Source organism: Chelonoidis abingdonii, chromosome 16 (genome assembly GCF_003597395.2).
Source record: "Chelonoidis abingdonii isolate Lonesome George chromosome 16, CheloAbing_2.0, whole genome shotgun sequence".
Lineage (NCBI taxonomy): Eukaryota > Metazoa > Chordata > Testudines > Testudinidae > Chelonoidis > Chelonoidis abingdonii.
In genome coordinates, this window is record NC_133784.1 from 25,905,244 (window position 1) to 25,929,052 (window position 23,809).

At 41.1% G+C, this 23,809-nt stretch overlaps 1 protein-coding gene across 1 annotated transcript in view; it reads right to left on the bottom strand.

The window, feature by feature from the left end:
* The window catches only part of LOC116839690 (musculoskeletal embryonic nuclear protein 1-like), a 94,773-nt gene extending 73,468 nt beyond the window's left edge, over window positions 1–21,305 (bottom strand). The window contains exon 1 of the mRNA XM_032805811.2: window positions 21,008–21,305. Coding sequence (XP_032661702.1) covers window positions 21,008–21,203 — 196 coding nt within the window. The 5' untranslated portion in view covers window positions 21,204–21,305. The remainder of the gene's footprint in view (window positions 1–21,007) is intronic.
* Between the last annotated feature and the right edge of the window lie 2,504 nt (window positions 21,306–23,809).

Sequence of the window (23,809 nt, forward strand, 5' to 3'; positions counted from 1 at the left end):
GCTCTCTGAAATCCTTTTAATATTTCCTGTTTTTTTGAGGACAGCCCAAAATACATCATTCTGCGATATCACATGGATTGCAGTTGCAGTGTCACTGGCCGGGATACTGCCAGTGAGCCAGGAAATATCAAAAGGTCACACACAGGATAAAAGAAAATTTTAAAAAGCTAGTTGAAATGTTCAATCCCCAACTATTTGTTCTTAATTCAACCTTTTCCTGGTATTACACCTTTGAAATTAACAATATAGTGGAAGCCTCACTTAAGCTAACATTTCTTTTTTCACTGCAAAAATATGCTCAGCATATATACCTAATATTCTTAAGAGCATCTCCATGTAAATTAATCTTCACTTACAAAGACAAGTGTCACATCAGAAACTAGACACAAAAGAAACTAGGCACTGAGACAATAAAGGTGGTATTTTCAGAAATGGCTAAGTGATTAGGATATTTCTTCTAATTCACTCATGTGTTTTTGAAAATCCCATCCCAAGTGACTTGTCCAAGGAGACAAAGGAAATCTACGTAGAGCTAAAAGTTCCAGTCCAATGAGAATCACAAAACCACCCTTCCTTGCCATTTTTCTTTTTTGGAAATCCAACCTGCATGATTACAACAATTTTTGTTTATTTTGGTTTAGTCTGCTTGCAATATTTTTACCAACCACCTAGTACTGCTTTAACACCTAAAGGAAGACTAACGCGGACAGAGCTACTACTGTTCTGCGCACATGCTTGACCTATTAGACTGTAAAATTATCAGAGCAGGACAATACCTTCAAATGTGTACAGCACTTAGTGCAATGGGGGTGTCAGTGATGATTTTGGCCTCTGTACTCTACTGCAATGCAAAAACAGAACATCGTACCCGCTAACCTTCCTGAAAAGCGTATTGCTACTAGTGCTCAGAAGCACTGATGCTAGTAATCAGATCAACTTGTTCTGAGGGTTCATACTCTCTCCAATATCTATTGAGGCAAACCTACTTAAACATTTGGAAGCCCTGTTTGTTTTACTAGCTGCTTATGTAGTGAATACTGGCCAAAACAGCTATTCCATATGCAAAGCCCCTTCCTAGAAACTAAATCAATGTACTAGCCAGCAGCCACAGGGAGAAAAGCTTATGTTCAGGTTTTAAAATGACTACTTAAACTGGACTGCATCTTTTCCCTTTGCAGCAGATAACTCAGAAGCCTTCAATAATCAACTGTGACTATGCAATTTTCATTATGGCATAATCATCTGGTACATTTGGGACAGAATTTAGGAGTAAGTTACCCAACACAAGATTAAATGAACTGTGTAACCTAGCCGAGAAACTAGTTTTTAATTATACTTGGAATCATAGTCAGAAAGATGGTTCAGTTTCTTTTAATAGCCTTCCTCCTTCCACCACAGTGTGGCAATATTACCTTTTTATAAAGGAATACCCATACAGTATGCAGCGTAGTTGTCTCTCACACCAACAGAAATTGGTCCAATATTCATACAGTATTAATTCTTCAAAACCATGCAAAATTAAATGATTAACAACCATGGTACTGCAATTGTAATTGAATTTTAGGCTGTCACATGCCTGAATTTGTCTGCTTTAATCACATAGGGCATACCATCACAAGGGTTTTAAATAGTTTACATTTGTAGTTTCATTTTTCCTCAGTTACTTTCTTGGTGGCAAGAGTGGTAAGAAATTACACGCTTTCCTAGGTCAAAGGTTCTCACTTCACTGTCCTTACATGGGAACCTACTCTTAGCAGGACTTGACTAGAGCAATACCTTTATAAAAAGGTATAAAAATATGTCAGCCACGCTGCCATTGTTAATTCCCATATATTTGTGTGACTTGCTACAGCCTCTTTATGAAGATATTTTTGAATGCCATAGCGCAGAGTGTTTTCTCTTTGAAAGAATATGAACAGTGTGCAAATCAATCTACAACATGAAGAGACTGCAAGAGCCAGATAACTTCTGCTTGATACATGTTTCCAGCAAACAGTACTCTCTAGGACAAGGGTTGGCAACCTCTGGCACGTGGCTCACCAAGGTAAGTGCCCTGGAGGGCTAGGCCAGGCCAGTTTGTTTACCTACTGCCTCGGCAGGTTCGGCTGATCGCAGCTCCCACTGGCCGTGGATTGGCGTCCCAGGCCAATGGGGGCGATGGGAAGTGGCGCGGGCCAAGGGATGTGCTGGCCGTGGCTTCCGGCCGCCCCCATTAGCCTGGAATGGAGAACTGCAGCCAGTGGGAGCCACGATCAGCTGAATCTGCCGCCGTGGCAGGTAAACAAACTGGCCCGGCCCGGTCCATCAGGGTGCTTACCCTGGCGAGCCGTGTGCCAGAGGTTGCCGACCCCTGCTCTAGGATCTTGACAACTCAACTTCTGTCTGACCCTCACTCTCCTTCCTTTTATTCTGTTGGATTCACTAAGCAAAACATAGCTGAGAAGTCCTCCTCCTTCCCTCACCCTCCACAAAAAGGCACATCAAAAGCCTTGATGCTTATTTCTCATACAATAACTCCAAATACTTCCTTTTTCATCCTTCTCTCCCTACTGCCCAGTTTAGGCCACACTCTTGAAACATAAGGAATACCATACTGGAGCAGAACAGAGAAACCAATCTTCAGCTGTAACCAGTACCACATCTACTTCAGAAGCCTTGCAGAAAACAGTTATGGAATAACCTCACTCACAAGGAGAGTTTCTTCTTAACCTGCATTAACAGTTGATTTATGCCATAAAGAATGAGGGCTTATACCTGCTCCAAAATGCTTTTTAATTCCTTTCTATAACACCTCAGAATCTTCTCGTTATGCATACAAGTGCCCAGTCCCTTTTTGAATCTTACTAAGCCTTTGGATCTCATTGATATTGTTACAGAAGAGGTATGACCCATTAAGGGTTAATGGGGTAGTCAACAGGCAGAAACTTCAGAAAGAGTGGCTGCAATGAAAGTAATGACCCAGACAGCAGTTCAAGAACACAGTAAGGTTAATAGCCCAGGCTTGCCTCATGGCCCCAGCAGGGGAGTATGAAGATAATGTTGTTTTCTGGGTTCTAAATGCAAAAGGTAGAACAAAGCTATGGCTATGTCTTCATTACCAAAAAAGTGGTTTTATTAGTTCTCTTACTGTAAAATCTTAGGAGACAACACGGGCAGCTTTTACCATGCTGAAGCTAAGGGAGAGTGTCACCATATTCTCCTCCGCCCCCCGTGACTGACTTCACCTAGCCACACCACAGTAAAAGCTCCCTGTACCCCTGTTGTCTACTAGGGTTTTACAGCAGGATACTTAATGCATGTCAGTAATCTCATTGTGAAAACACATTTTTGGGCAGTGAAAACATAGCCCCACTGTTAATCATTTGAAGTAGAGAAGAAATGGTCCTTTTAGAAGCAGAGGCAAAGAGAAAATTGCTTCTTGGGACAAAGACTTATCTAGGATTTCTGTGTGCATTCTGTATCAAATACATACAAAGGTAAAGGGTTTGTTTATACTTATGGCTAAATCGGCACTGCTGCAATTGATACAATAGTATCAATTTAGAGGATCGGACGAAGACCCATTAAGTCGATGGCAAGGCACTCTTCCATCGACTCCTGTACTGTAGCTCCCTGAGAAGAGTAAGGTAAGTCGGTGGGAGAGCATCTCCCATCGACACAGCTTGGTGTAGAGACACCACAGTAACTAGATCTAGCTAAGTCGACTTCAGTTACTGCCATTAAATAATTATTGTCTTATCCTGCTATTGTTTGACCCTCCCCCACACAATTTCTTGTAACCGTGAAAATTTAAATAGATTAAAAATAAAAAATGCTTAAAATTAATATTGGTATTATACATCAAAATATTTTAAAAAATCAAATTCTGCCAAACATATTTAGGCTCCACCATATTACATTTAGGCGCCATCAAATTAGATTTTAATGTTTTTATAATTGACAGATGTTTATTTTTAAATATTTTTTCAGATTTTTATTGATTTAATTTTCACAGGTGTGGGAAATTATTGGAGGTCAGACAACGGGGGATAAAAAAATATTTTGTGATAGTTAAAGCTTTATAACCAGTAAATCACAGTCAATGTCACATCAAAATATACAAAGCAAAATAACCTATTTAAATTCTAAGTTCTCAAAAGCTGCATTTCTCTTACTTTCATACCTGTACATTTTGAGTCTCATAAATGGAAATATTTTTTGATCAGTCTGTGTGTATATGGGGAAATTGAGGTTTCCCAATAAAAATATAATTCTTCCATGCATACTTATATTGTGGCAATACCTAGAGATCAGAGACCTATTGTGCTAGGCACTGTACAAACATAAAAAAAATGGTCCCTACCCTTTACTTTCTGAGTTATACCAGGGGTAGACAAATTGTTACAAAGGATGTTTTCAAGCAATAGCTTAACTGTTCTAAAGTAAACAGCACTACTCACTAAGGAAACATTTAACCAAACATTAATTAAGTGGCAACAAGGTACATACTGTCTTATACCTACTCACAGCATCATGTATGTATGAAAGACTAAAACTCTCTCTCTCAATTCTGGTCTCCCCAGGCAACATGGTACCAACCTACTTCAATCATTATTACTAAAGGAAGGCCTGCAAAGGATTTTCCACTGCACCTTAAAGATGGCATGACTTGGGCACATCCTGATGTCTGTGGCTGATGACTCCCCATAGAGGAGAGCCAGCCACAACTTGTCTGCTCACTGCAGACGAGAAAAGAAAGCTACTGAAAACTCATTGGACAGCTTTATAGCTTATAACCTTGAAAGAGGACTAACCTGCCATAAAACCCTTTTATCAGTAATAGAATCACTTACATCTGCATTGCATTCAAAGGGAAATGTTCAAAGGTTACTATGCTCATGATGTAAATGCTTGTTTTTAGCAGACTGGTGATAGAATAAAGCAATACTTCTGAATGAAACATGTGCCTGGAGATAGAAGTAATGGGGCACATAAAACAAAGTGTTATGAAGAAACAGTAAGAAACAACACATACTACTTCCTTAAACTACATTTTATTCTACCTTAACAGGTTTCCATACTCTCCCATTCTGAAAGTAATCCTATACTGCATACGAATTTGGCCCTATGGACAGTTAAGTTCCTCAAGCTCTACCACCACGTACTTCGAACGTGCTGGGATACGCACTTGTGATATGTTAAGCCTGCTCCACACTAGAAAATTTTATTGGCAAAACTAGCATCTGTCAGCACTGCCTTGTACATGTCCACACTTGATTCTGAGTCCTGCAAACAAAACAACCAACTTTCACTGGCCAAGTTAAACCAATTTCCTGAGCAACATCAGCCTTCTACTAGTATATTTTCTCTGGCCTAATGTCCATGGGGATGCAAAAGTACTTAAGCCAATATAAGCAGTCCTTCAGCAACTGTTCTGGTTGAATTCTTGACCATTGCTGCTCAGGCGTTATAGTGCTGAGAAGCCCGCTTCCCATTTAAAACCCCCAGTGTATTTTCCTGCTACCCCACCTTTGCAAGCACAGCTGCACAGGCTCCTCCTCACCCTTGTGCTGCTGCATTGTCAAAGAGAAAGGCCCTAGATTTCCTCAGCCTATGCAGAGAAGGAACATGTGCAGGTAAAGCTTTGGAATTCCCACAGGATAAAGATGCATATAGGCAAACTGCAGAGGCATGGAGACCCAGGAATACAGCAAGGATGAGGGCCAAATGAGAAGGAGCTGCAGCACACCTACCAGAAGAGAAGCAGCTCAACTTCACGTTCCTATCATGAACGGCTTGATGCCATACTGAGCCGGGACCCCACCACTTTCCTACCAACAACAGTGGACACCTCACAGCATAGAACTGGTAACAGAGGAGGTCAACACAGGATGGGGACATGGAGGGTGCCAGGATGAACAAGAAACTGATCCACAGAGCCAGTCAGTCACTGAGGAAGGATACTCATGTAGATGAAGGGCTGCCCCATTAACACAGGTCATTTTGTTTACGTTCTTCAGGGCAGCCTGAAACGTAATGCTCCTGCTTCTCCCTTGGCCTCCTCTTCTCAAAAATAGCTGCTAAGCACATGTAGGAACACAAGAATTAAATTTTGAACTACCTGCCTTATTGTAAGAGCATGAAATGGCAGTATTAGGCAATGGTCAAAAAACAAACAAACAAAAAAAAAACACAGCCACAAAGCATTCCCAATAACGTACTTTTGCACGACAGAATCAAAGCACTCATAAAACACTGATTTTAAACTACAGTGAAATCCTAAGTGAACATGCACACCTTTGTGTCTGCATGCACAGTTTCACAGGATGTTTCCAGAAAGAGTATTTCATCTTTTCCCAGACATTTCTAGCCAAAGCAGCCTTGTTTCTCCTGTCACAATAGGATATCTTCTCCTGGCAATATAAGGACCTTTTGGGGATCATAGCTCTGAACAGTAGAGCAGCACATGGCCATACGTGACTAGCAGCCCTCTCAAGTAGCTTCCCTCTGTGGCCTTTTGATATCATTATGATTGATACATCCTTAAGAATCATGACTGTTTGTAGTACGTTTAGCATCTTTACTACACCACCCCAAAAGTTACTCAGCTCCCCCAAACTACCAAGGTCAAAAGACCCTGTCATGGTACAATTCCCCACTCTGAACCTTAGCGTCCAAGAGATGGGGTACCAGCATGAATTCCTCTAAGCTCAATTACCAGCTTAGAACCTGTAGCGCTGCCACCAACCAGGAATTCCAGTGCCTGGTACACTCTGGTCCCCCCAAAACCTTGCCTGGGAACCCCCAAGACCCAGACCCCTCTGGATCTTACCACAAAGAAAGTAAACCCCTTTCCCCCACCGTTGCTCTCCCAGACTTCCCCTGGAAGATCACTGTGATTCAGACTCCCTGTCTTTAAACAGAGAGGAAATTCACCTTCCCCCCTCCTTCTCTTTCCCCCTCCCAGACTCTTCTGAGAGAGAAAGTAATCCTGACACAGAGAGAATTAGCCTCTCTCTCCCCTTCCCTCCTTTTCCCCAACAAATTCCCTGGTGAATCCAGACCGTCCCCCGGGGTCTCACACCAGACAAAAACAATCAGGTTCTTAAACAAGAAACTTTTAATTAAGAGAAAAAACAGTAAAATTATCTTTGTAAATTTACGATGGATTAGGTACAGGGTTTTTTAGCTATAAGGCACTGGGATAACCTCCCGCACCTAGTGTTCAAGTACAAATTAAAAACTTTCAGCAAAATAACAATTTGAACTCTCAGCCAAATGCACGTTTGCAATAAAGAAAACAAACAACCTAACTCGCCATCTACCTAGTACTTACTATTTGGAATCTATAAGAACTGTATCAAACAGATTTGGAGAGAAACCTGGTGCACGTCTTGGTCCCTCTGAGCCCCCAGAGTGAACAACACCAAAAACTAACAGCACACACAGAAACTTCCCTCCCTCAAGATTTGAAAGTATCCTGTCCCCTGATTGGTTCTCCGGTCAGGTGACAGCCAGGCTTACTGAACTTGTTAACCCTTTATAGTCAAAGAGATATAAAGTACTTCTGTGCTATTAACTTTTCTTATCTGTTTATGACAGGCCCCCTTCACATACTCACTATTTTAAGTGAGAACTGCAGGTGAATGGCAGCTTGGGTGAAAGTGACCATAAAATGATGAAATCATTAGGTCTGTCAAGCAATTAAAAAAACTGATTGCACTTTTAAACAACAACAGAATACCATTTACATATTTTTGGATGTTTTGTACATTTTCAAATATATTTGTATCAATTACAACACACAATACAAGTGTACAGTACTCACTTTATATTTATTTTTGATTACAAAGTATTTGCACTGTAAAAAAAACCAAAAGAAATTGTATTTTTCAATTCACCTAATACAAGTACTGTAGTGCAAACTCTTTATCATGAAAGTTGAACTTACAAAAGTAGAATTATGTATAAAAACTGCATTCAAAGATAAAACAATGTAAAATTTTAAAGTCTGCAAGTCCATTCAGTCCTACTTATTGTTCAGCCAATTGCTCAGACATTTGCAGGAGACAATGCTGCCTGCTTCTTGTTTACAATGTCACCTGAAAGTGAGAACAGGTGTTCTCATGGCACTGTTGCAGCCAGAGTCGCAAGATATTCACATTGCAGATGCACTGAAGATTCATGTCCCTTTCATGAATCAACTGCCATTCCAGGGGACATGCGTCCATGCTAATGAGGGGTTCTGCTCGATAACAATCCAAAGCAGTGCAGACCGACACATGTTCATTTTCATTATCTGAGTCAGATGCCATCATCAGAAGGTTGATTTTCTTTTTTCGCGGTTTGGGTTTTGTAGGTCCCACATTGGAGTGTCGCTCTTTTAAGAATTCTGAAAGAATTCTGTGAATGCTCCACACCCCATCTCGATCAGTTTTTGGAAAGCACTTCAGATTCTTAGTATTTGGGTCAAGTGCTGTAGCTGTCTTTAGAAATCTTACATTGGTACCTTTGCATTTTGTCAAATCTGCAGCGAAAAAGTGTTCTTAAAATGAACAACATGTGCTGGGTCATCATCCGAGATTGCTATCACATGAACAATATGGCAGAATGTGGGTAAAACAGAGCAGGGGACATACAATTCACCCCCAAGAGTTCAGTCACAAATTTAATTAACGCATAATTTTTTTAACAAGGGTCATCAGCATAGAAGCATATCCTCCGGAATGGCAGTCAAAGCATGAAGGGGCACACAAATGTTTAGTACATTGGCATGAAAATACCTATAAAAGTGCCATACAAATGCCTGTTTTCACTTCCTGGTGACATTGTAAATAAGAAAGTAGTATTATCTCCTGTAAATGTAAACAAACCTGTTTGTCTTAGCGACTGGCTGAACAAGAAGTAGGATGGAGTGGACTTGTAGGCTCTGAAGTTTTACATTGTTTTGTTTTTGAGTGCAGTTAGGTAACAAAAAAAAATCTACATTTGTAAATTGCACTTTCACAACAAAGATTGTTCTACATTACTTGTATGCAGTGAACTGAAAATTATTTTTCGTTTTTACAGTGCAACTATTTATAATAAAAATTACACTGATTTCAATTACAACATAGAATATATATATGAAAATGTAGAAAAACATGCAAAATATTTAATAAATTTCAGTTAGTATTCTATTGTTCAACAGTGCAATTTAAACTGCGATTAATTTTTTTAGTTAATCACGTAAGTTAACTGCGATTAATCAACAGCCCTAGAAATCATGATTCTAAGGAATGGTAGGAGAGAAAACAGCAAAATAAAGTAAGACAGACTTCAGCAAACTCAGAGAATTGGTAGCAAGATCTCATAGGACGCAGCCTAAGGGGAAAAAAAAGGTAAAAAACCTGCCAACTCTCTTTAAAAGACACATTAAAGACACAAGAGCAAATTCTTTTAATGTGTAGCAAAGATATGAAGAAGGGTAAGAGACCACTGTAGCTTAACCAGGTCTTCAATGACCTAAAACTCAAGAGAGTCATACAAAAAATGGAAATTGGGTCAAATTACACAGGCTGAATATAAAAACAACAATAGAAGCATGTAGGGACAAAATAAAGGCCAAGACACAAAACAAGATTAAGCTAGCATGGGACATAAAGGGTAACAAGAAAATGTTTTACAAATACATTAGAAACAAGAGGAAGACCAAGGGCAGGCTAGGCCCTTTACTCAATGAGGGAAAGAAAACAACAAATGCAGCACGGCCAAAGAGTAAATGATTTTTCCACCTTCCCCCAGTTTTCACTAAAAAGGTTAGCAGTGATCAGACAACTAACATAGTGAACACCAGTGTAAACAGTGTAGAATCTGAGGCTAAAATAGGGAAAACACAAGTTAAGAATTAGACAAGTTAAATGTCTTCAAGTCAGCAGGGCCTAACAAAGACATTCTAGAATACTTAAACTGGCTACAGAGATTTCTGAGCAATTAGTCATTATCTTTGAGAACTCATGGAGAGTAGGAGAGATCCCAGAGGACTGGAAAATGGCAAATACAGTACCTATCTATAAAAAATGGGAATACGGGCAACCCAGGGAATCAGACCAATCACCTTTACTTTGGTACCGGAGAAGTTATTGGAGCAAATAATCAATTTGCAAGCCCCCAGAAGATAATAAGGTGGTAATAGTCAACATGGATTTGTCAAGAACAAATCATATCAAACTAACCCAATATTCTTCTTTGACAGAGTAACAAGCATTGTGGATAGGAGGGAAGCAGTAGATGTGATCTCTCAACTTCAGTAAGGCTTTTGATACTGTCTCACATGACTCTCTCATAAACAAACTAGGGAAATATACTCTAGATGGACCTACTACTACAGTGGGAGCTGCGATTGGCCGAACCTGCAGATGTGGCAGGTAAACAAACCGGCCCGGCCCACCAGGGGCTTTCCCTGAACAAGCGGCAGACCGGTTTTGAGAACCACTACTCTAAATAATAGTTTATCCTGCCTCAGTGCAGGGGACAGAATTAGATGACCTACTGAGGTCCCTTCAAGTCCCACATTTCTATAATTCTATACACGATTCAATTTCATGAGCATTTTCAGATAGAAGACTGTTCTGTTGGAAAAATTTTGACCACTCTAGTTATGAGCACTAAGCACACGATGACAATTCCGGGCAGATACACAGATCTAGGAATTACATTTGAAGCCCTTAAGATTTAAAGATGCTAGAAGTCCCCTCTGCTATGCATCTTTAATTGTTATCCAAAATTCCAGTATACTGATTTTGATTCTCAGTTCTCTCCATGACACACAGTTTGGGCACAGTAACAGATGAATGTATATATGTAATTTAACCAGTGGCCATAGGCTACTCCTTAATGTCAATCTTTAAACAACACAAAATAAAGAACACAGACAAGCATAATGCAATGACTATGATTACTAGCCATCAGTTACAATTAAGGTGCTATGCAACATAACATCTTGATTCAGACAATGAGTGCCAGTGTGTGGTTTGTGCACATCACTTATTGTAGATGATGCACATCAGAGAAATGATCAAATGCATGCTCACACATTTCTGATAGCACTAGAACTTCGGGAAGATCTTAACACCAGGAAATCAGAGCCTAAAGTTAAGGTGAAAGATTTTAACCAGTTCTTGTGTATTTAAGAGATTCAGGATCCAACAATTTGTGATTTTGCATAACTCAAAATAGAGAGGTATTCCTTTTCAACTCCTTTACTGAAATCAATAGAGCTATTCTATATTTACCTAACCGTAAAAAAGCACAATTTGGCCTTCTGGCCCAGGCTAGTCACTGATCAGCAAAGCATGAATGAATTTTCCTCTTAGCATATGTGCAACGTGGCACATGACCAGGATTAATCAATGACTTTGGTCCGCTGCTTGGATCATTAGCTTCCCCAGCCTGGGCCAGGTACTGACAGGGAGCGCAACGTGAATGTTGATCCATATCCCTCCAGGAATGAATTACGTAACAGAAAGCAAAATATTGGTGCAGTATTTAGCACTATAACACTAAGCGATATAAAGCCACTGTGAACTCTAGAAACTAGTAAGGATTAAGGAGCAGGTTCTGGAGATACACAGTAGTAGCTTTAGTGTTTTCATGACCCTTAGAATACCTGAAAAGCAAACATGTGACATATAGAATAACTGTCAATTTTAATAATTCACTGCTTCACTATATCACATGCATACCCATTCTTATGTGAATTGTAAACTTATGCTCAGTTCACTGAAAGAAATACCACCATCAGTTATACTGGGAATAATTTTGCAATGCTGGCAGAATAGATGAGCAAAACTATGTTCTGTGACAAAGCTAATGTTTCAAGCATTTATTTTCTTTGCACATTCAGTCAGCAGGCAGTGGTGAACAGATCCATTTTCATTTTGTCAAAAGGATCCACACAGTAAATACCTTGATAAGGATTAGTTTAAATCAAATCTTATTAACCATGAAATTAACATCAGAGAAGAAGCCAAAAATATATAATCTACAGTTGTACAAGCCAACCTCTTGGGAACTGAATTATAAAATGTTAAGTAGAAATACAATCTCATTCTGCAGTTTGATAAGCGAGTATGATTAGCTGATAATCACTGTCAAGAAGTTACCTGAAGTTAAACACTGCAAGTCTCTCCTCAACTTCTACTTAACCTATCAAGTGCTAATAATTCACAGATGTTTTCCCCTTATATTGTGTTTTATTTTGTATCAAATACCAGCAAAAAAGATGATTTGTTCTGTCAATTTTGCACATTTAAAAGACTTTACAAAGTTAATGATATTCAAAGTTATGTTTAGAGCAATCTTATTATCTGGGAGCATAATTATATCCAGCAATCAACTGAGCAATGATGTGCAAATGCTTTACATTTTCCTAATGGGATAAACATGGGTCTCAGATCATTAGTGACAGGCGTAATTTAGGCACAGTATTAAGACCCTGTTTTAAAAAGTTTATTTTTACTCTTTGTAGACATGACCAAAGTGTTATCTGGAAGAAATATGCCGCATTTAACCGTACTAGACCTTTCATGATATTCCACTATCAAGTATTTAATTTACCAATTAAAGTACTATAAAAACCTATAGTAAAAGCAATGCTTTCAGACATCATGCAAAGAATTTCAAGTGAAAAACAGCTGTTATAACTGAAATTGGACTAAATAATACCAAGTTACTTTTAGTCAATACTGGCAGAAATGCATAAAGCCGGTCTGTCATCTCTGCAACATCATTTTTAAATTCTGTACTGGAGCTAAGCAAACAGAGCTAGCTACAGGGTCTCCCCCAAACACAAACAACTCAAGGATCACGTATTTTCCTAAAAGTCAATATATTAGTATCTAGGATATAAATATACAAGAAGATGCATTATCTTCTATGGGGCCTGTAAGTTTAATATTGGAACCTAACACCCTTCCACCCCCATATTTTATACAAACATGCTTAGAACATTAATATAGTTAGTTACAGGTAGCCACCCAATTACTTTGACCAGAGATTACTAAGTTATTCAAATGTACCAACTGTACCAATATCAGTCCCCATCCCACCATCATCCACCTATTGAGTCTTGTCTTCTATCCTAGGTCATGAGCGCTCTGGGGTGAGTTTTTATTCTACTTTTCTGTACAATGACTAGGACGACCAAGTCCTGACTCAGACCTCTGTAAGCTACTGTAGTACAAACACAGAAACTGGTTCTGGAGGTCCTAACGTAAGAGGAGCTGTCCATGGTCCTCAAATAGGGACACAGCTATGAAAAGCTCTAAAAAGAATTGAGAGAGCAAAAGCAGTAATTCCTCGGGAAAATTTTAATTAGAGCATGCTGTGTAGCAGATTTATCCACTTGTCTTAATGAAAACAAAAGTTATACTGCTTTTAAGGCTTCTGCATTAGTTAGCATATTTTCAATAAATCCATTCTTTTATACGTTCAAAGCTTTACAACAGTACATTCCATTACTCAATCCATACTGTCTTCTACTCATCCAAAACTGATTTTTTAAAACACCACAGAGTTAGGAAAAATAGTATTCCCCTCCCTCCCCCAATCACAGTAAATCAGCAAGAAAGTTACCATGAAAAACACCTAAGAACAAAATGCCTTAGAACAGAGGTGGGCAAACCACGGGCCACATCCGGCCTGCAGGACTGTCCTGCCTGGCCCTTGAGCTCCTGGCTGGGGAGGCTACGCCTCGGCCCCTCCCTCACAGCCGCAGCTCACTGTGCTCCAGCCCAGTGGTGTAGCTGCCAGACATCCTTCTCTGAATGGCATGGTAAGGATGAGGGATGGGGGGGGGGGGGGAGAGGTTGGATAAGGGGCAGATGGTCCCGGGGGGCAGTCAGGGGACAGGAACCAGAGTCGGTTGGATGGAGCGGAGGTTTGGGGGGAAGGGTCGGTCAGGAGATGGGGAACAGGGGGGTTGGATAGGTGTGGGAGTCCTGGGGGGGCCTGTCAAGAGGGTGGGGGTGTGGATAAGAGTCAGGGCAGTCAGCGGACATGGAGCGAGGGGGTTGGATAGGGGTTGGAGTCCCAGGGGGGCAGTTAACGGTGGGGGATTCTAGGAGGGGGCGATCAGGGGACAAGGAGCAGGAGGGGTTGGATGGGTCAGAGGTTCTGAGGGGGGTTGTCAAGGGGCAGGAAGTGGGAGGGGGCAGACTGTTTGAGGAGGCACAGCCTTCCCTACCCGGCCCTCCATACAGTTTCGCAACCCTGATCTAGCCCTAAGGCCAAAAAAAGTTTGCCCACCTCTGCCTTAGAAGGTTTCTGAAACCAGTAACTCTTCATGATCATAAAAAAAGTTTTGATTTCTAGTCTGCTTTCCATGAGATAGGGAATCTCACAGGAAGCCTAATGGAAGTCTAGTTGTAGTAGATCACTTAAGTAAGAGAACTAAAACAAAGCTAGTTTGCTAGTTTGCCTATTTGTCCCATATAAGCTGCTCAGCAAGTGACACTCAAATGAACATTCAACAGTACATATACACATCATCTGTTAAATTTTCTAGATGACAAACTCTTAGTAGAAAAAGTTATATTAACTGTTAAATCACAATATTTTCAGTCAGTTTACGTAGATTTTAGTGAGATGCTTGATTACCTACATACAGCTCTCTCCCCTCCAAAATATAAGATATTTTCCTAATTGACCAAACTTACGCAGACCAATTATTAATCACAGTTAACTCATGTGATTAACTTAAAAATTAATGGCAATTAAAAAAATTAATCGCAGTTTTAATTGCGCTGCTAAACAATACAATACCAGCTGAAATTTATTAAACATTTTGGATGTTTTTCTCTGTTTTCAATTGATTTCAATTCCAACACAGAATACAAAGTGTACACTGCTCACTTTTATATTATTTTTATTACACATATTTACATTGTAAAAGTGATAAAAATAGATTTTTTCAGTTCACCTTATACAAATACTGTAGTGCAATCTCTATCTTGAAAATGAAATTTACAAATGTAGATTTTTTTTGTTACATAACTGCACTCAAAAACAAAACAATGTAAAACTTCAGAGCCTACAAGTCCACTCAGTTCTACTTCTTGTTCAGCCAATCGCTAAGACAAACAAGTTTGTTTACATTGAGGGGAGATAATGTTGCCAACTTCTTATGTACAATGCCACCATAAAGTGAGAGCAGGCATTCACATGGGACTTTTGTAGCCAGCATTGCAAGGTATTTACATGCCAGATATGCTAAACATTTGTATGTCCCTTCATGCTTTGGCCACCATTTCAGAGGACAAGCTTTCATGCTGATGATGTTCGCTAAAAAAATAATGTGCTAATTAAATTTGTGACTGAACTTCTTGGAGCAGAACTGTACGTCTCCGACTGTGTTTTACCCACATTCTGACATGTATTTCATGTTACAGCAGTTTCAGATGATGACCCCAGAACATGTTGTTCGTTTTAAGAACACTTTTGCTGCAGATCTGACAAAATGCAAAGAAGGTACCTATGTGAGATTTCTAAAGATAGCTATAGCACTCAATCCAAGGTTTAAGAATCTGAAGTGCCTTCCAAAATCTGAGAGGGATGAGGCTTGGAGCATGCTTTCAAAAGTCTTAAAAGAGCAACACTACAGAACCCAAACCACCAAAAAAGAAAATCAACCTTCTGCTGGCGGCATCTGATTCAGATCATGAGAATGAACACGTCGGTCCACACTATTTTGGATCGAGCAGAACCTATCATCAGCATGGACACATGTCCTCTAGAATGGCAGTAGAAACATGAAGGGACATATAAATCTTTAGCGTATCTGGCATGTAAATATCTTGCAACACTCGCTGCAACAGTGCTATGTGAATGCCTGTTCTCACTTTCAGGTGAACCAGAAATAGACAAATTAAACAACTTGTTTCTCTGAGCAGTTGGCTGAACAAGAAATAGGGTGAGTTGACTTGTAGGCTCTGAAGTTTTACACTGTTTTGTTTTTGAGTGCAGTTACTTTTTGTACATAATTCTACATTGTAATTTCAACTTTCATGATAAAGAGATTGCACTACAGAACTGAAAAATACTATCTCTTTTGGTTTTTTACAGTGCAAATATATGTAATCAAAAATAAATATAAATGACCACTGTACACTTTGTATTCTGCGTTGTAATTGAAATCAATATATTTGAAAATGTAGAAAACATCCAAAATATTTAATTAACAGTGCGATTATTCGCTTGATTTTTAACCACTTGACAGTCCTATTAATTTGGAAAGCATATTGTGATCAAGGTGCTTCAAGTATTCCTATTGAGATTAGTTTTTAAAAAAATAAATAAAGTAGGATATCCCAGAATCCACTTCTTCTGGAGACTTTAAAAAAAGTCCTGAAATCAAAATACCGTACACTCCCTAGCAAATGTGATGTTCAGTCACTAATGAGAGGAAGAAAAACATATTTTACTTGCAGCTGACTAGTTGGAAAATTTTTGCTGTATAATGAGATATAGGGTAAACTAATTCTTTTAAGCACTTTTCCCTAAGCTGTTTTCTTTTAAGTACTACATGAATTACAGAAGCATAGAGAAAGCATCTCTCACACACAAATTAATAAATGCATCCATTTTATAGGGAAAATAAACTTCAGAAAGAATCCTTACTTAACTTTGACCCAATAGTGATACCCATTACCTACCAATTAACAAAAGCCAGAAGTCCTTACCTAATATACCACAAATACAGTAAGGATAAACAGAGTCACTGACCATAACTTCAGTATGTTACCTGTGGAACTACAACCACCCTCCAACCCCCCACCCCCAACATTGTTACAAAAGGATCCAGGGATCTTTCTCCATTTCAACCATTCATTAACAGGCGCGACATCTTGTTTCTTACTGTTCTTTAATGTCCAGAAAAACTCAAGTCACCATTTCATTAAATATCAAAGAAGCCAATAATTTATCAACCCTCCAAAATGTACAATGAATGCATATGCCATATATTTTTAATATAATCTGACAGAACTCAGACACAGCAAAATAAGGTAGTTTGTCAAAGGTAGGGACGTCGAGTCAGTAATTTATTTATTTTTTAAACTTTGTCTTTCATACATTGGGTTTTGTATAATTACAAAGGCCTAATAACATTTTTCAACCATACCTGCATCTTAATGTTTCATTTGTTTGGGAATAACACAATAAATTACTCACCACACCACTTGCAAGCCCTTTATCACTAAGAAGACCTAATGAGAGACTGCTCTTGAAGCTCTTTACAAGTACATTTAAGATCATAACATGAAAATATTTAAACAGCTCTACAGTGTCAGCAACACAAATACAACAGCTATGTAGCTTTACAGTGAATTACTTTTGATTTCAGTTTCATTAGCAGGTGCAGAGAATACTTCATTTGGGCTAGTGCATTCAAAGTAGAGAAACCAATTGGGAGTTGCAAAAATAAGAAAGTGTGTTTTTTCCTTTCAGTCTATTAAATAGAAGCCAGGAGGGAGAGGATGAGAGCTAATTCTAAAAACTTGAAGGACACGGGCCAGATTTTCAGAGGCATTTAGGCACCTAAAGATGCAGACAAGTATCTAGTAGGATTTTCAAAAACACCTGTCTGCATCTTTTGGTGACTCAATACTTTTAAAAATCTAGCCCATAGTGACCAGAAACAATCCCTTTATTGACTAACTACAGTTAATACTTCTTTTAATAAAACAGTTTTAAATGCAAGACATGCTTTAATAAACTTACTTTTTGCCTTATGTATCCAAAACATTTAAGGTAGTTTATTTAACTAATAAAAACAAATTTAAAATGCTGCTTTTGTGCACTTCTAATCAAATTCCTATTTCCATCAAATATAGCTTGACAAAAAAAGCAAATATTACCTAGTAAATAAGAAATGCATCAGACACCATTTTATAATAAAAATTGTAAAAAGCAAGAATCTGAATTTAAGCAGAATTTAAGTCTCTCCCTTGGCCCCACCTGCCGCTCCCCCCTCAGGGGCCCCGGCAGCACAACTGAGCTGCATCTGCCTGCTGGCTACAGTGGCTGCCGGCCCCTCCCAGCGGCCCAGGGCTGTCCCTCTGCCTCCATGCACTGCTCACGCCCTGAGTGCCCCTGAAGCCAATGGGACACTGCAGGGGTGGTGCCTGGGGGCAGAAGCATGTGGAAGCCCCCCGATCCGCCCCATCTTGAAGCCTCAGGTAAGTGTCGCACCCCCAACCCCCTTTTCCTTATCTTTCCAGGGAGTGCCAACGTTCCCAGGAAATAAGAAAAAGGTTTCAAGCAATATCTTTAAAAAAATGTACATTTCCAGTTGGAATATTTATTCATGCATCTTACATACTGCAGTTCTGGTTTCTTTTGATATATGGCTTTTCATTGATAAGAGCCAGAATGAGTATTTCTCACTAATGCACCTAGAATAACCAAATGTGACTTTAGAAAGAATGTCAGTAATTTTAAAAAACCTACTAAGATTACTGCCCCCTTGTGAGAGACAGAGAAAGAGACACCAGCGCACAAGCACGCACACCAGATCTGAGGTCTGAACCAAAGGCTGTAAACTAAAATCAGGCCATGTATTAAAACAGCTGTTTACAAGTTCACTGTCCGGTACATGAACTTGGCAAAGCTGCTGTTAGTGTACTAGGCACTAGATAGTTACACAAATATATTTTAGCTAGTACAGACATGTTAATCTAGTTCAAGATAAAATGGCTTGAAAGAACAATAAAGATATTAGGAAGAAGGGGGGTAATAAACAGAGGTCATGAAATACATAAAGTGGTGTGTAAATTGTGTATTCCAGTTTGTCTCAGCTGATAAATGTCAGGGTACTTCACTTTAAGCCTTTGTCCAGTCCAGGGAGCAGTGGAAAATCCCACCACTGACTGAGCTGAGTCCACTGTAACAAGCATACATGTGTTAGTGTAACTATAGACATTGATCCGGGGAGCTAGTACCATGCTTCGTTGACAATAAATCTGGCCCAGCACCTCTGCCACTGAACTGTGCCTGTGGTGTTCCTTTATGAGTAACATCGAGGTCTGCTGAACTAACATGCTGCACTACTATTAACACTGAAGCACTGAGCAGCCTAAACAGCGCTACTGAGGCAACGATATTCAAGCCTCCAGTACTTAACTACAAAGGATAGTACTATCAAGATTTGCTGAACCAGCAATCCGAGCAGAGCTGAGAACAGTACATGGAAAGTGCGCACACATGCAAGCTCACTGACAACATCCCTGAGGTTCCTGGGCTAGCCAAAAGCTGGTAGTGCAGTTATTTTGTCTCACTCAATGAATGAGAAATTATACATCTGACAAGCCCAGAAACAAAACAGTCTCAGAACAGACTGCTTGTGCCACTGCATCAAGACCCAATCCCTCAATGATCACAAGATGTCAGCTTGAAGTACATTTTCATTCGTAAGCAACTTCTTCGTCTGCATTACAGTAGCTGTTCAGGGGCTAAACTTACAAAACTGCTAGTGCAAACATTAATTTAGTATCTTGTTGTGGCAGGTTCCTTCAGACAAATAAAGAACCAAGATTCTTTATCTAGTAGATCAAATAGAAATAAAGAAATTATTACAACACGGTGGAAAGGAAGATGATCAAATTCTAGGTGTGAAATACCAACTTTTGGGGAAAGGGTAATTTGTTTTTGGAGAAGAGATCACATCATTCTGAATTAGGAAACACACTTCAATCATTATTGAAGCACATACAATCCATAAAGGGACATACAGTTTCTGCAAAAAAATTCCACTAGATTATCAATGCTTAAAAAGGAAACCAGTGATGTTATTTTCTACATACAGTACTGGAGAAAAAAGTGGCCAACACAAATAAGAGAAGGCAGCAGACAAACAGTGGCACCATCCCTTATATTCACAGAATCAGGACAACAGCATATAAGAGACTCTTTAGATAGGAAAAAAGTCTGACCAGATTTTAAATCCCCCTCACAAAGCACAATATTATGCAGGTGCAAATGATTAAAGGGACATTGTCACCCAAGCACTATAAAACAGAACCCAAAAGCAAGACTCAATCTAAACAAGTGACACTGATTGCATTGATTTCCTTTATACAAACAAACAAATACAAGAAATAAAGTGAGCATTAACAGCACCAGGCAAACAGGATTTTTAAAGCTTTTTACTACTAGTGATATTTGTTTTTAGTATAATAAGGAAATACATGCATTTTTGATGCATGAGGCTGGTGGATGAGGACAAGTAGACAGTACTGCTTGAAGAGGAAAGGGTGGGAAACCAGAACCGGACCTCAGTTGTGGAGAGACATTTATGTCAAGGGATGCTAAATGGGAGAAGAGTCAAGGCAGGGGCAACCCCGGTATCTGTGGAGAAGGTGTCTCACTCACATAAGAAGGTAATAGGTGTGTAAGCAGTGCCTGATGGATGTAAGGGGAACCCAGGCTACACCCTGGTGCCGTGAGTGGTCCTGGAGACAGGCTCACTAATGAAAAAGGTGATACAGGAGATCAGATCAGGCTCTGGGAGAGGAGACAGAATGCGGGGGGGGGGGGGAGGGAGAAGCAGGCTGACTAGACAGCAAGTGTGAAAAATCAGGACAGGAGGTGGGGCGGGGGGGTAAATAGGTACCTATATAAGACCAAGCCCCAAATATCGGGACTGTCCCTATAAAATCGGGACATCTGGTCACCCGGGGGCGGAAGAGGAAAGAGGAACCAGGCCTAGATCCCAAAAGTCACTCACACACAGGGGTGTTAGGAGGGGGCAGGGCATCTCGGTCCCCGAAATCACACATAGCGGGGCGGGGGAGGATAAGGGTCGCTGCCGCGAGGGGGGTGCCAGGGAGGCCGGTGTAGTGACTTAAATGGCGGTAACTGCTACGGGTAGAAAAATTGGACGGCTGCCGTTTTTCCGTTACGCCGGCCCCCGGGGGGGCGGGATGCCAGAGAGACCGGCCCTGAGGAGGAAGAGGTCGCGGAGCCAGGCCCGGAGGGGGGAGGGGTCACTCACGCATAAGGGTGCTGAAGGCCACGACACCCAGGAGCCCCTGCAGGAAAATACCGAAGCTGTCCATGAAGGCCCCGTTCTCGCAGCCCCGGCTCCCGTCCCCAGGCCCGGCCCCCGAGGAGGACACAACGAGGCGGCCGGGCCGGGTTGTCAGGCTCAGGCTGCCGTTGGCGGAGACCAAAGCGGGAGGTCCCCCCATGGCGAGGCACCCTGGCGCGCGACGGCCTCAGGGACTCATGACACCAACCGAGCACCCCGCGGGCGCCTCGCGCTTCCGGTGCGGGGCACCCACCAACCCCCCACGCTTCGCGCGGTACGTCACCACAGGCGTGTGACATAACAACGCGCCCCGGATTGGTGGAGGCCGCACCTGAGGGGAGGAGCCAACCGGAAGACCAGCCGGGGGCGGGGCTTAGCAGCCCTTTAACAAGGGGATGCAGAAGCGAAGATAGGAGACGAGAGAACGGTTCGAGCGCAGGAGGGGCGGAGCCTCTCAGGGTCCAGGAGCGCAGCAGCAGCTGTTGCCTGGGGCGGGCTCCCCGCGGGTACAGGCGAGCTTGTCCCGGGGGTTCAGCCCCCGTGGGGGCAGCCGCCGCCCTTTCCCTTCATCGGGCCCCAGCCACCCGCATGTGCAGCGGGCGGGGAGTCTTCCTGCTCCGCGCTCTACAGACAGGGGAGGAAAGCGCGAGACGCCCCCCCGCCCTTCGCAAATGGGGGGGTTTGCCCGCTCTGTCCAGCGGGGGGAAATTCTGCGAACACGTTACCGCAAAGCAAACTACCCCGCGGAAGGGAATCCCTGCGCCTCGCCACGCGTCTCCCAGCCCTGGGAAACCCAGCTCCCGGGCTCAGCTTAAAGGGATAGGCGCTGCAACAGTGAACATATGAACAATTTGTATTAAAGAACCCGCCCCCGTAATTTAGTTATGAAGGGTTCGTTGTCAAACCGGGAGGGTGTATTCCGTAGGGTTCTGCCAGGAGGGGGTTCAACATTTTCATTAACAAATTAGACAAGAGCATATGCTTATAACATTTGCAGATGACACCAAAGTGTGAGAGGACTGCCAGCACCTTGCAGGACAGGATTAAACTTCAGACTAGTGAGGGCAATTTAGAGAATTGGTCTGAAGCCAACAAAATGAAATTAAATAATGAGCAGAGCCCAGTACTGCACTTAAAATGACAAAAATCAAATGCACAACTCCACACTGGGGAAGAACTGGCTAAGTGGGGGTACTGCTGAAATGGAATTTGGGGTGATAGATCACAAACTGAATATGAACTAATGTGTGATATAGCTGCAAAGCAAACATAACCAAAACTAATATTCTGGGGAATATCTGAGCCATAAGAGCTAATTGTCCTGCTTAGGATGACCAGACAGGAAGTGTGAAAAATCAGGACGGGGTGGGAGGTAATAGGAGCCTATATAAGAAAAAGACCCCCCAAATCAGGCCTATCCCTATAAAATCAGGACATCTGGTCACCCTAGTGCTGCTCCACTTGGTATAGGTGAGGGTGCGGCTGGAGTACTGTGTCCAGTTTGGGACACCTCCCCCCTTTAGGAAACTTGTGGACAAATTTGAGACAATTTAGCACCACACAACTCCCCAGAAAAAAGGATTAGAAGGAAAGGTTAAAAAAATGAGTTTGTTTAGTCTTGCGAAGAGATGACTAAGGAGGATCTAATAATAGTCTTCAGATATGGTAAAGGAGTTATAAAGAGAAGGGTGATCAATATTTTCCATATCAGCTGAAGGTAGGAAAACACAGAACTGGTTTAAGCTACAGCAAAGAAGATAGAGATTAGATACTACGAAAAACTTTCCACCAATACTGATACAGAAGGGAGGCTGTGGATGACTAATCAGTGGAAGTTTTAAGAACTAGATTAGAAAATACAGTTGTCACAGAGGGTCTAGATTTAGTTGCAGGGCCACCCAGAGGATTCAGGGGGCCTGGGGCAAAGCAAGCTTGGTGGCCCCTTCCATAAAAAAAAAAAGTGCAATACTATAGAATACTACAGTCTTGTGGGGGCCTCTGCTGGGCCTGGGGCAAATTGCTCCCTCCCCGGGGCAGCCCTGTGTAGTTAGTCCTGCATCAGCACAGAGCAATAGACTTAATGACTTCCCAAGGGTCCTTCCAGCCCTACCTTCACATGATTTTCTTTCAGAGGAGAAATTGTACAAACTTGAAGAATAAAACCCAGGCTCAGTATATATTAAGGAGAATAGAAGCTGCGCAAAAGGTATGTACTTAAGCCAACCAATGCAGTCATTATTAAAGGTGGTAGAAGTGCTATTTCTTCCTGAACTAGCTGGTCTGAGATTCATCATGTTTTCATCCTGTTCACAGTTGCTTTATATGTGCATTCATACAATCTAATATGCTAGGGTCAATGGTCTTGGAAAGTAAACTTCATCTGCCTATTCTACAATATTGCAGAAAAAAATACCACTTTCTCTGATAAGTCTCATTGGAAGGCTTGAGTTACTCATCCAATCGAGGCACTTTCATGACCAAGCACATCAAAGCAACAGCTCATATTCCAAATAGAAAGCCAAGGTTGCAATTGTATACGAATCCCAACTTTTGAAATTCTTGACTTGTTTGACAGCTCAGCCTATACCATTTTAATGAGCAAGGAACAGAGACGGGCAGAGGGAGGTACTATTGAGGTCTAACCTTAGGAATTAAATATAAACACAACCTTTGGTTGATGAATTTATATAGAGAATATGATATCTTATTATTAAGGCTACATTTTAGTCACAGGTATTTTTAGCAAAAGTCACACACAGGCCACGG